At 35.3% G+C, this 14,793-nt stretch overlaps 1 protein-coding gene across 9 annotated transcripts in view; it reads right to left on the minus strand.

Moving 5' to 3' along the window:
- The window catches only part of DCP2 (decapping mRNA 2), a 53,954-nt gene that overhangs the window by 22,217 nt on the left and 16,944 nt on the right, over nucleotides 1–14,793 (minus strand). For all 9 annotated transcript variants that reach the window (XR_012505580.1, XR_012505576.1, XR_012505583.1 and 6 more), the window contains exons 3-7: nucleotides 13,050–13,177; nucleotides 12,551–12,649; nucleotides 575–727; nucleotides 343–455; nucleotides 143–250 (exon numbers count right to left, since the gene is read on the minus strand). Coding sequence is in view for 1 of the 9 variants with exons in the window: in XM_074360459.1 (XP_074216560.1) it covers nucleotides 143–250; nucleotides 343–455; nucleotides 575–727; nucleotides 12,551–12,649; nucleotides 13,050–13,177 (601 nt within the window). In the remaining 8 variants the exon portion in view is untranslated. The remainder of the gene's footprint in view (nucleotides 1–142; nucleotides 251–342; nucleotides 456–574; nucleotides 728–12,550; nucleotides 12,650–13,049; nucleotides 13,178–14,793) is intronic.

Raw genomic sequence — 14,793 nt, forward strand, 5'->3', positions numbered from 1 at the left:
TACCAAACCTATTATCTGTGAGACTAGTAACAAAACAGTACCTATAAAAATGAAGCCAACACCTCCGCAAACTTTAGAAACAAAACACTACTATATTTAAAAACTATCAAAAAGCCAGAACCCTACGAATATATTTCTTTACCTCAATTTTTCCACAGTGGGTTTAGCTGGTGTGCTACCAGCTGAGGAAAATCCATTGTCACTATCGGAGGAATCTCCAAATCTTCTAGAAAGCCAGTCCCTTAACGGCCTATGGAAACATTAAGAACTCACTTTAAAAATTTGGCTATGTAAAGAAACTATCAGAATTATAGTTTTATATTTCAAGAAATATGAACATACCTGATAAAAGGAATGGCCATAAAAAATTTGTTAGGTGCCAAACCAAGTTTGGATTTGGGGGTCATATCATTTCTGTGACAGGGCAATTTCTCAATGGAGAACCACTCAATGTTCTATAACACAAGAAAATAATTCATTTAGTTAGTTATTATCAAGGAATTTACAAAAGCAATTTCCTAACATCATTAAATTGGGATGCCCAGGAAACTGAAAACACTTTTGAATTACATACCCGAATTTCTCTTCTGGTTTTTGGGTTAAATTTTGTATCTTTTGGAATTCCTGGAATGATGTACAAACGAGCAAGCTGGTCATTGATTCGAAGTTCAATGTAGTCATCCTTACAAATGTAATCTTTAATATCAAAACCAGTTTCTTCAAAGACCTGGAAATAACAAATTTGGATGATAATATTCAAGTTATGCTGTTAGACCTGCAGTTCATTAAAATGTTTATTTCAAAGACAAAAATTCAGAAATACCCAGGCTATTAAAGACATGGAAACATTAGGCAAAAAGTCAGAATATTCCAGGGTCTAGTTCTAGCTCTGCCTCGACTGAACTGTTCACTACGGAAAAATATCCTTACGTATCTGAGCCTAAGTTTCTTCACCTCTTCAATGAAGGGAGGTGTGTGATACTGTGATTTACAATAATACATATTTGGTCACTGTCCTCCTGTCAGGTACAGAGCTCCAAAACCCATGGAAACTCTTAAATGACAAAGCAACTAAGGCGTCTTTTGTTACGTTAATTAGGTGACTTTTGGACCCCCATATCTAGAAGCTGGCTGCTGGGTGACTATGAGGGTTGGCACTTTCAGTGACCCCCACCCTCCCCTTTTCAGGGAGGGGAAAAAGGCTGATGATTAAGCTCAACTGCCAATGGGCAATGATTTAATTAATCATGCCTACGTAATGAGACCCCATAAAAACCCAAAAGGAGAGCTTCTGAGTTGGTGAACACATGGAGATTTGGGGAAAGTGGTGTGCTAGGAGAGAGCAGAAAAGCTTCTCGCCCTTTCCCTATGCTTCCACCTGGCTACTTCCAGGTTATATCCTTTTATAATAAACTGGCCAGTAAGAAAAATGTTTCTGAGTTCTGTGAATCACTATAGCAAATTAAACAAACCCAAGGAAGCGGGTCAGAAGCACAGATGATCATCTGAACTGACATCTGAAGCAGAGGACAATCTTGTGGGACTGAGCCCTTAACCTGTGGAATCTGATGCTATCTCTGGGTGGACAGTGTCAGCATGGAGCTGAATTGTAGGACACTCAAGTAATGTCCATAAATTGCTTGGCGGTGTGGAGAAACACCTCCCCACCCCCAAATACACTATAATTGGATCCAGAACCGTTAAGATGTCAGAATAGAATACATCAGTGGTTCCCAATCCGTGGAAAGTCACTGGGGATCACATATGGATTTGATTCACAGTAACCACAAATCTACCTGGACCAAGCTATACAATGAAAAATGTCTTACACAAATAAAACTTTTTCAAATATGAAAACTGAACTGTGATTAATATTAACATTTAAATGGACAGATTCCAAGAGTACACCTACAACCACATTTGCAAGGGAGGGAGGGGTTGGGGGTGGGGTTGTAAATGCAAAAGAAAACCAGTGAACTGGATTAATGGTCCTAAAACTGCCTTCCCTCAGCAGTGCCTCAAGAGGCCCAAAGGAAGAAGAGCTGGGAGAAAAAAATTTCAGAACTGATATTATATCTAACCCTCACCTTTTCCTTCAACCAGAGAAGCCATGCTTAATCTGACTTAAATCCTGGGCTTCTGGTTTAAAAACAACACAACACTGGTCTCTCCGAGCCTTAAAGTTCTCCTTCAAATAACATTTGTATTCTCTGACAGTCCTTCCCTACTTCACCCCCAAGTGAAAAAGGCTTTGGATTCTCAGTGGCTAGAAACCACCAGGCATCTTTTGCGCTGGAGTTCCTCCTCTTCCCTATAGTCAGCACCCCCTAACCAATCACAGGGGAAGAAGACGTTACAGCATGCACAGGCCTGAATCGCCTACAAGGTACAGGTGTGAAGGAGCTATTTCTACCCATTCCTTTTGTCTTTTCTCTCTTTCTCGTGTCGGTTCATGTACCTCTTTCTACCTTCCTCAATAAAGGCACATCTATAGTTCTCTCAGCGTGTCAGCTGTTACTTCAAATTTAAGCCCCTCCACAAAACCTAACTTATTTCTGTGTACTCCTAATTATGCTAAACCTTTTGTTTCTGATTCTAAGAACTAGGTGAATATACTTACTTAAAAACTGCTCTATAGCATATAGGGAAAAAAGACATTATTTGTATTTCCTACCTCTAGAAATGACAAATTGAGTACAGAAATACATACATGTTACCAAAAAGTTTTCTTGTCCTATACCAAAACTATATACCTTTTCCAGAATAAAATTCTGAAGGCTCAGTGACAGAGATTTCATAGATTCCCACTTCCCCAAATCTTAACACTTACATACACAAGACAATGTAATTAAACCAATCATATGGGTTTATGTTATAATTCATGTATGCTATTTTCCCTTATTTTGAAACCAAGGCCTACCCGACTCTATGCTTGAGACACAGCTTAAAATGTTATTTTATTATAAATCAACCTTGACAGATATTACATTTAAAACTGTAACAGTTAAGACAGGTTCACCTACAAGTTTTACACATCAGTGACATATGTAATTGTTTCTCTTCATCAAAGTCTCCATTAACAAAGTCAAAGGGGAAGATTACATAAATCAGAAGACATTCACCATATACTCAAACCCAGAAGTCCTATATATATTAAGACAAGTAAACCAATGTTTAAAAAAATGGGTAATATATAAGTGGGTAGTTAATAAAAGAAGACATTTAAATGGCCAATAAGAATATGTCAATGTGGTCAACATCATTAAACTTTAGGAAAAGGTAAATGAAAAACAAAATGATAGACTACATTTCCATCAGAATGGCTAAAAATTTTTTTTTAATTTAGAGATAATTAATATTTACTATTACATAGCTTCAGGTGTACAACATGATTAATTCTTTGTAAAATTAAAGGCATATAGCCCATCAACTCTTCATGTATCAATGACCTAAAAACTGTGTTTAATTCTTCTTTCCCCACTTTTGAGACAACTGACATACAACATTACGTAAGTTTACAGTGTACAGCAGAATGGTTTGACTTACATACTATGAAATGATTACTGCAAGTAAGTTTACTTAGCATCCCTCATCTCATATAGATACAATAAAAAGAAAAGGCAAAAAAAGATTTTCTTGTAATGAGAACTCTGAGGATGTAGTCACTTAACTTTTATATATCACACAGCACTATTACCTACTGTCATTGTGTACTATGCATCGTGTACATTACATCCCTAGTACTTATCTTCTAACTCAGTTTGTGCCTTTTGACCACCTCCTACAGTTCCCCTCTACACACACACACACGCGCGCCCTCCGGTAACCACAAATCTGATCTCTTTTTCTGAGTTTTGCTTTGTTTTCAGATTTCACATGTAAGTGAGACCATATAGTATCTGTCCTTGTCTGACTTATTTCACTTTGCATAACACCCTCAACATCCACCCAGAGCACAAATTGCAGGATGTTCTTTTTTATGGCTGAATAATATTCCATTGTATACATACACATCTTTATCCACTCTTTCGTCTAACCTGCTTCTATGTCTTGGCTCTTATAAATAATGCCGCTATGAACTTAAGAATGTAAACATCTAGATAAAACATTCTCTGATGTAAATCTCAGCCAATATTCTCCTAGGGCAATCTACCCAGGCAACAGAAATAAAAGCAAAAATAAACAAATGGGACCTAATTAAACTTATAAGCTTTTACACTGCAAAGGAAACCATAAGCAAAACAAAACAACTTGTGGAATGAGAGAAAATATTTGCAAATAATGCGACTGACAAAGGCTTAATTTCCAGAATATATAAACAGCTCATAAAACAAAAAAACAAACAACCCAATCCAAAAGTGACCAAAAGATCTAAACAAGCAAATCTCCAATGAAGACTTAGAAATGGCCAATAGGCACATGAAAAAAATGCTCAACAACAACTAATTATCAGAGAAATGCAAATCAAAACTATAATGAGGTATCACCTCACACTAGTCAGAATGGCCATTATTCAAAAGTCTATAAATGACAAATGCTAGAGAGAGTATGGAGAAAAGGGAACCCTCCTACACTGCTGGTGGGAATGTAGTTTGGTACAGCCATCAAGAAAATTCCTCAAAAAAACTAAAAACACTTACCATATAATCCAGCAACCCCACTCCTGGGCATATATCCAGAGGGAACTCTAATGTGAAAAGATACATGCACCCCAGTGTTCACAGCAGCACTATTTACAATAGCCAAGACATGAAACCAACCTAAATATCCATCGACACATGACTGGTAAAGAAGCTGTGGTATATGTATACAATGGAATACTACTCAGCCATAAAAAAGAATAAAATAATGCCATTTGCAGCAACATGGATGGACCTAGAGATCGTCATTCTAAGTGAAGTAAGCCAGAAAGAGAAAGAAAAATACCATAGATTACGCATACGTGGAATCTAAAAAAAAAAAAGGACACTATGATGGAAAACAAAACACCAACAAGGCAAAAACAGACTCGCAGACATAGTAAACAATCTTATGGTTACCAGAGAAAGGAGGTGGGAAGGGATAAAATTGGGAGTTAGAGATTTACAAATGTTAGCCACTATATATAAAAGTAGATTTTAAAAGTTTCTTCTGTATAGCACAGGAAACTACGTTCAATATCTTGTAATAACCTTTAATGAAAATGAATATGAGAACAAATATATGTATGTATATGCATGACTGGGACATTGTGAGGTACACCAGAGACTAATAAATTGTAACAGACTGTACTTCAATTAAAAAAAAAAATGTAGATACCTTTTCAAGTTAGTGTTTTTGTTTCCTTTGGATATATTCCCAGAAGTAGAACTACTGGATCATATGGTAGTTCTACTTTTAATTTTTTTGAGGATTCTCCATACTGTTTTCCACAGTGGCTATCCCAGTTTACAAACCCAGCAGCAGTATACAAAGGATCCCTTCACTCCATATTCATCTGTCTTTTTGTAAGGTGGCCATTCTAACAGGTGTGCGGTGGTATCTCATTGTGGTTTTGATTTGTACTTGCCTAATAACCGTGATGTTGAGCATCTTTTCATGTACCTATTAGTCATTCCTCTATCTTCTCTAGAAAAATGTATACTTAGGCCTTTTGCTCATTTTTTAATCGAACTACTTCCCACTGAGTTGACTGAACTCTTTATATATTTTATATATTAACCCCTTATCAAATATATGGCTTGTAAGTATTTGTTTCCATTCTACAGATTGTCCTTCCACTTCATTGACTGTTTCTGTTGCTGCACAGAAGCTTTCAGTTTGATGTAGTTTCACTTATTTCTTATTCTGGTGCTTGTGATTTTGGTATCATATTCAAAAAATCATTGCCAAGATTCATGACAAGGAGCTTTGGTTCCTGTTTTCTTTAGGAGTTCTATGGCATCAGGTCTTACACTTAAGTCTTTAATCCATTTCAAGCTAATTTTTTTATGAGTGGTATAAGAGAGGGGCCTAGTTTCAGTCTTTTACATGGGATTCTCCAATTTTCCCAGCACCATTTATTGAAGAGATTCTTTTTCCTCCACTGAGTTTTCTTGGCTCCCTCTTCAGATGTTAGTTGACCATATATGTGTGGGTTTATTTCTGGGATCTCAATTTGGCTCCTTTAATCTATTTGTCTGTTTTTATGCCAGTACCATACTGTTTTGATCACTACAGCTTTACAACATAGATTTAAATCAGGAAGTGTGATGCCTCCCATGTTCTTTCTCAGGATTGCTTTGGTTATTTAGGGTCTTTTGTGGTTCCATTTTAGAATGTTTTTCTAATCTTATTTTTAAAATGCCATTGGAATTTTGATAAAAATTGCACTGAATCTAGAGATGGTTTTTGGCAGTGACGACATCTCAACAATATTAATTTTCCCTATCCATGAACACAGGATAAAAAATTTTAAAGTGGTAATCCCATGTGTAGGCCAAGACAACTTTAACTCTCATATGCTGGTGGTGGGAATGTAAACTGGTCAACCACCTGGAAAACCACTGGCAGCAAATATGCAACCTTCCAGTAAGTCCACTCCTAGAGAAACGAAGGCTTACTTACCTCAAAGTACATGTGCAAGAATGTTTACAACAGTTGTACTCATAACCAAAAACTGGATACAATCCAAAGCATAAGAGAACGGATAAAGAATTTTGGCATATTTGTATACTGGAATACTACAAAGAGCAATAAAGAAAAAAGGACCAACAGCTATTATATGCCTTATAAATTGAATCTAACAGGTATTACACTGAGCCAAAGGCATATAACACAAAGAATATCTACTGCAAAATCCTAATTATATAGAGCTCAAGAACAGGCAACACTGATCAATGGCAAGAGAAGTCAAAACAGTGGTTCCCTTGTGGAAATGTGGAAAAAAGTAGGCACTGATTAAGAAGGGAGAGAAAAGAATCTTCTAAGGTGCTGGAAATATTCTATATTGATCAGGGTGGTAGTGTAACAGATATTTATATACATTTATGTATATATACATATACATGTATATATGAATAACCCATTATAATTAGTGTACTTTATGTTTCTGTCCTCCAACAAAACAAATTAAAATTTTTCTACATGGTCAATTATATGTTTACAGTTATTCCCTTTAGCTTCTTTCTTTGAACAGCTTATAATCAGAAATAAGTATACATTACCAGTCATGTATGTCTGTATAATTAGAAACCATGCGAAACTTAAATTGCATAATCTAAGTTCCTTGTGAGCACAGCCTGTTACCTTTGTGCTACAAACAGAATCTATCTGAACACATGCTTAATTAAGTATTGAAGGACTAAGGGAATGTTTCAGATTAAAGACTGAAGGCACAGCAATTACTGCAAAATACAGTATAGGAACCTGGACAGGATACTGGATGGGGGAGTAGAAACTGATGAAAAGGACCATAATGGAGCAATCAGTAAACCTGAATATGAACTGTCCATTAGATAACAGCACCTACCAATCCACATTCCTGAATTTGATAATTACACTGTGATTACTAAGAGAACTTACAGTTCTTAAAATTTACATGAAGAAGTATTTAGGGGTTAAGGAACATTATGTCTGCAATTTGTTCCTGAATTATTTAGCAGTAATAATAAAAACCATAATCCATATCTATCAAAATAAAGCAAATATGGCAAAATATGAATAGGTGAATCTATTCTTTATATTATTCTATTTTCTCTATACTTGAAATTATCTCAATATGAATGCAGTTTTTAAAGAGTCATGTCTAATTAATGTTTATTTTTTGTGCATTCAGACTTGTACTATGTGCCTAATAAGTGACAGGTACTGTCCTAGGCACTGACTTTAGAAATGAATAAAGAAAAAAACCACTGCTCTTCTAAAAAAGAAAAGAAAATGGCAATGTGATTATGTGCCGTAAATTAGACGGGTGCTATAGGAGTACATAATTAGGGTGCCTAACTCAGCCCTGGGTACAGGTGAGGTGTGAGTTTGGTGTAATGTGAAGTTGTCACCTTCAGAAGGCTGTCATGGACAGCATCCTATTCTGCTGGACATACTTGAGCTAGGATTTCAAAGATGAATAGAATTTTGCCAGAAAGACAAGAAGAAAAAGACACTTCATTCAGATAGCTGGGAATGGCTACGCTTGAAGAATTGTGTGGGAGGAAGTGGTACAATGTGAGGCCAAATGAAAAGGGCCACTAGTGTTGAAACCGCCAGCTTGAAACTCTGTACAACCAAACTTAGAATAAACATAATAAAGTAACAGACTTCTTGATTCTAAAAGTGATAAATACTGGTTTACCTCTAAAATTAGGTGTTTACTCTCAAATATTTACCAGGAAAAACATGTAATAGCTCACTTACATTTATAGACAAGAAAGATAAAAAATTTAATACCACACCTTCTATCAAATCCATTCCTGTAATATAATATAGTTGGTTTTCCAGATACATGGAATAACACTAACTTCTCAAATAATCAGATAAAAATCTCTGTGTAAGATTAAAAAATTTACTACCCAAAGAGCACCAGCATAGACAGACAAATCATCTGCCTAAAATCCATACCTTATAAGCCTACAAGAAGTAAAATAAACCAACTGATAGCTCATCTATACAAATTCTATGAAGATTAAATCACATAAATGCTTCACTACAATAAAATTTTGTTTTGCCAAATAAGCAACAATATGAAATCTCCACACTGCAGGTCAACTGCCAAGTATTCTCCTTATTCTCAAGAACAGCTGGTGTTTCACAACTGATAAAAAAATATTCTAAGGTTATCCTAACACAACCTTTCAACAATATCCAGAAAACATTCTTCACATCTGTCCTAAATCTACTTCACTGAATGTGATCAGAAATAACCCAATTAACAAAGGTGAACAAAGGTCAAAGAAAAGACTGGAAATTTCTAATTGAGATGGCCCTTAGCTTTCTACTGATAATTATTCATACCTTCGCCACGAGAAGTCTGCCTGCCACTGCTTTTTTTCTTTTTTTTAGCTAAGTCCACACACACAGCCCTTAGAGGATGCGTCAAATTCTGCTGTAGTGTAACGAAAAACCTCTAGGCAGCCATACATAGTAAAATGACAACACATAACTATAATAAACTAAATTACAATGTAAAAATAACCAAATTTAAACGTTATTAAGCAACCAAAAATAAAACTAAGCACCCATGGTACAACTGCGTATAACTTAAAAACAGAAAAAGTGCTTAAGACATCAGCCTAGCTGTAACTAATGGCGGCTAGAAAATTAGGACAAAACTTCTCCTTATGTGTTGATATAAGTGAAAATTAAAGGCAACAATGTGATAGTAGCATAAACTCCTAGAAATGTAACAGTAATTTGATTTTCAACTGAGACCACACTGGTGGTTCTCCCCTTCCCTGAAACAGCACTGCTTCTATTATACTGCATCACCACCACGTGGCAGAAGGACATACTGCAACTCTAGGACTGCTAGTTGGATAGTTTCATCACTCAAAAATGGCAAATACTATGGACTGATTCCTCCAAAATTCGTATGTGGAAGGCCTAAACCCCTAATGTGACTGCATTAGGAGTTAGGGTCTATGAGGTGATGATAAAGGTTAAATGAGGTCATATGGGTCGGGCCCTAAATCAATAGGGCTGGTGCCTTTGTAAGAGGAGACAACACTGGTGCACTCTGCACTCACACCCAGGAAAGGCCACAGGAGCACACAGAAAGAAGACAGCCAGCTGCACGCCAGGGTGAGAGGCCTTACCAGGAGTCCAATCAGCAGACAGCCCGACCTTAGACTTTCCAGCCTCCAGAGCATTGGGAAATACATTTCTACTGGTTAAGCCACCCAGTCTGTGGTATTTTGTTACGGGAGCCTGAATAGACTAACACAGCAATGCTCTACCTTAATCCCAAAACTCTTCTCTTTATGTCAAAAGGATTTATTTACAACTCAGGAATAAAAGTCAAAAGACTTGCCTTTAAAAATTCTAGCCCCAAAATTTACACAAATTAAAGTTAAGTCTTTTCTGACAAGTTCTTTTATCAGCTAAAAGAGGATATTATTTAGATCAGACATTAAGATTCTTATTATCAAAGGGAACATTTTTTTCCCCTGGATTGTGGGTCGTAAGTATGCCTGTGCTTTCCTCAGAGCAAAACAAAACAGGGGGAAAAAGTTAATATTGGTCCAAATTAGAAAGGTAAATTTTATTAGAAAATAGACTTATGTCTTAAAAATCACTAATTCCTTCTGTTTCCATCTGTGTTTAGAAATATTCACCCATTTACAAATATTCCCTGACTGCTTATAGACTGCTTATATCCTATACATCTACACTCCATTCCCCCACTCTCCATGTCCTGAGAATAAATTTTATTTACTTTCTTACAAATCATGGTGATCCATAATTGTTATGAAATTAGCACCATAAAGATGGGACAATTTTTTTCTCTTAATATTCCAGAGCAGAGAACAAACAAGATAAATCAAAGTGAAAAACTGTCTCAGTTTACAGGTTAACTTCCTCTCCATCTTTTACACCAAATATCGTATTTCTGCATGACCCTGACTCTTTACAATATAGTACATAAAACTTATCAGATGGAGAGTTCTAGGGGTACATGCAAGTACATCCCCTGTGTCTAGGGCACCTCTTCAGTTTTTTCGAGGTTAAGTATTTGATTCCCTCCAAGAAGGTCAAATTACAGAGACAGCTGATCTCCTCCAATTTTAGTCTAAATTTCTGAAATTCCAGTTAATGTAGTATCTTTTCTGAACCTAGACCAACTATCTCACTGCTGTAGGACTAGTCTAACTCCATGTATAAGATTTACAGATCAATTCCTGAGAACGCTGAGGATGCTATGGTTCCTATTTTGACCTTCCTATAAGCAAGAGGACAACATAGTTTGAAGACATAAAAGGGAAGACTTCACAACTACTCTGTTTCATCTCCTGCCATCTACACTGAAGAAAGTGAAAGCTCTCAGAGGATGTGACAATTTCTCGCCTGCTCCCTAAATAGCTTTCAATTTTAAAGGGTAAATATAAACCTTCACTTACTTGTGTATAAAGGTTCTGTCTATAAGCCATTGCAAATAGTTGCTTTAACTGTTCCATACTCAACTTAAAATGCAACATTTTTAATCAATTTTAAAACTCTTACTCCAAAGTAAATAACCACTAATAGTTTTTCTACAGTAAATAACCCCTAGTGGTTTATAAGAATTTTAACCATTTTCCCTCACTAATAATTATACCCAAACTTAAAACAGGCAGTGAATACTGCTTCAGGAAAACAGTGAGTCAAAAAATAAATTAAAATTAGGCAAGAGATCCAAATAAAATATTCCACAAAATCTTTACTGCCATCTCAAAAATATCTTAAAATTCAATCACTATCAGCTTAGACCTTAAAGATATTGCTAATTACAAAGATACCGTTATGGAGCACTTGAGTGACTCTTCTTAACAATTTTATATCTTACAGAGATTAAGTGACTTACCCAAAGTCTCTAAGCTGTTGAGCAACATATACTAACACTATACTGGAACAAAAATCTTTTCACTCCTCTTTCCATTATATCATACTCTCTTACAGCTCAACTTCTCACATGTCAAAGACAAGGCATAATGTAATAAATGACTAGGAACTGATAAGTAAGAATACAGTATACAATATATCACAAGGTACTATGTAATTAATGCCAAACAAATGACAAAGATAGCATTTGCTACTGAAATTCAGACTGCTGTGGGCTAGAGCCGACTGGTTATATTTTTAAATAAATAAGATTTTTAAATAAGGATTAAGTTCATCATTTTACAAATAAGAAACTCAGGTCCTGTATACAGAGCTAGTTGGTGGCAGTCCTTCAAGGAAAAAGAATAATTTGAGCTTGGTCTAGAAAGATACCTACATAGGATTTGAATAGGCCAGAAGGAGAGAGAACTACCCAAGTAGGGAAATCATAGAAGCAAAAGCTTAGAGGCTGAAACAAAGCAGTCAAATTCAGGGAACAAAGAATAAATCCTTTTGACTAAGAATAAAGAAAGAGAAACTTAGGAATGGCTGAGTTCTGTGTTGGGGGTAGGGGAAGCTGTTTCAGTACTTAAAGAATTAGACTTCATCCTGTAAGCAGTGGAAAGCTAGAATGGGTTTTGAGCAACAAATGTAAATTTCTTAGAAAAGCCCAAATTGTGCATTTGTCTGGAAGCCAAGACTGTAAGCATAAAACAAGTTGTAACAGCCAAAATGTTTTAACCAATAACAAATCCAATTCTAAAAGGAAGATAGAGAAGTTATCATGAGAAAAAAAAAAGTTAAAGAAATCATAGAATAAAAAATGGACAATGAAAGAAAATGGAAACAAATAAAAGAAGATGACAGATGCAGACAAAATAATTAAGTTATAAAAGATACTGCTTCATGCAGTCAAGTTCTGAAAAGAGGAGTAAATGATCCAAACAAGTCTCCATGGCTAAAAAAAACACACTCAAAGCATAACCACCAAAGATCACTGTTTCCAACTGCAACAACTCACCTCTCTAGCAGCACAATCATGAGGAGCTTCTTCTTTATTTACTTTTCCTTTTGGAAATCCCCAGCCTGATTTTGCTAGATACCCCTGAACAAGTAGTACCTACAAAACAATCAGAGGTAAAAATATAACTTGCCCTCCTTTCCCAAAGGTGTTTTTCTCCTTACTTCAGGTAACTGGCATCACCAATAATTTTATGTAGTACTTGATAAAGTATCCTCCAGAAGGCTGAATACACTACTACTACTAAGGGCATTCTGCCCATTTTGACATTTTTTGTTCAACAACAAAGTGACTTCTTTGCAATAAGCCATACTACAACAAGTATAAATTATTAAGACCCAGAATGCAGACAAAATATGCCAAATCTGGCCTTTCATCACTAAAAATCTAAGTATATTTTTAAAACCTCAGAACATTATAGAAATAACACATATTATCAGGATGAAAACAGCTGATGATCCTTTCACTAAAAACCTTTTATTTTATTACACCCACTCACATTTTCAAGTGTCTCATCAAGAATAATTGCACCATATGTTGGCACTCCCATTTTGTATTCCTTCCATTCATCCAAAATTTTTTCCACATCTTCACCTTGAGGCAGCAAAAACGGACAATGACTGAAGAGTATATCTTGTGTTAAGGAAGCTACTTTTTCCCTTAGTACAGCTTGAGCACTCATACACAGACCTATTTAAATCAATTGTGTACTTCCTATGAAATTACTCATATCTTTACCTCACTTATTCTTGTTTTTGTTTTTTCACATTTGTTTTGAACAAGTCATTGCTAACTTCTGCATTTAGCCTAGACACAAATCAAGTAAGTTTTGAATACTCATTCTGGCTCCCTAAGTTAACACAAACTCAGGAACATGTGAGCATCTCAAATACTTCTCATGAAGCGGGTCAAATTTATCATGTTAGAAGTTGAACAGATACTAAAACCAATAGCAAGAAATACATGCACAGTACACATACACTGGTAAGAGGCAGAAACCATCAGAACAAGTAAAAGGGGCTAACTCTGGGAAGTGGAACCAGGGATGAAGTATACCACCCTACTGGTGAATTTCTTTACCATGTACATGTGTTGCTTTTACAATTAAAAACATTTGTAAGATGAGTATTTATTAAGGACTATAAAGAAAGGTCAATCTGGGTACTAAGGAAAGGATAGCCTGTTTCAAAAGAAATTAGGCATGCCTTCCCAAAATTGGGCACGGTAAAAGAATTTTTAAAAATAAATAAAGCCTAAACCTGTAAAGTTTATGCTCAGGTTTCCAATAGTCTATGCTATCAAATGCCTCATAATTATAACACCATTAATTATGAAAATGTGGGGGAAATTATAATTCATGATAATTTTTCTCAAACGGAGGACAAATTCTTAAAGGTCTCCAAGTCTTTTACGAAAACTTAAATATTCTGTGTTTCATTTTTATTTTAATCTAAAAAATATGTAATAAGAGCGTATTTTCAACCTTTTGGATGATCACATATAAAAACTACTACACTACTAAATTTTAGAGACCATACTGGTGCTACTAGTACTTTAACTGCTGTGGGTTACTAAAAACAGAAGAAACATAACATGCAAATTGTGCATTAAGGCCAAATAATATTCCAATGTAACACAAAAAGGAAGATTTCATAACAGACAGAGCCAAGAAAAGTGGTGTGAAAACTGGTAGTGCAGGTGCGTCAGAACACCCTCGAAGAAGTCAGCATTATATTCACATCGTGATCAATGGTTTGGTTTAAACAAAAATATCACATTAAAAAATCACATTAAATTCATTTTTTGAAAATTGTATGAGTTCTATAGTTTTGTGTTTAAAAATTTGTTTTGCTTTTATAGTTGTAATAAGAACTAAAGAGGTTCTCACAGAGCTCAAAAAAGTCAACCATCTATGACAACACTGTAATTAAAAGACAAGTGTTAGGTTCATCTCAATATAATTATTTCATCCCTTTATTTGGAGAGGGGGAAAAAAATAAAAGTTTCAATATAACATTAACCATTCCATGAAGCCCTATGGTTCTACACACCAGCTTGCTAAGATTTTGAAAGTTATTTCCCAGTGAAGTCTGGCTTGATATGTTTAGTAAAAGCCCTTGTGTGTTTTAAAATCACCATCAATTATTTTGACTCTAAGTATAAATATGAAATAAATGGATATTTTTCCATTAAAAACTTAACCATAGAGAAAAACATTAAAAAAATACCAGAAACAGAGATAA

This window comes from Camelus bactrianus, chromosome 3 (assembly GCF_048773025.1).
Source record: "Camelus bactrianus isolate YW-2024 breed Bactrian camel chromosome 3, ASM4877302v1, whole genome shotgun sequence".
Lineage (NCBI taxonomy): Eukaryota > Metazoa > Chordata > Mammalia > Artiodactyla > Camelidae > Camelus > Camelus bactrianus.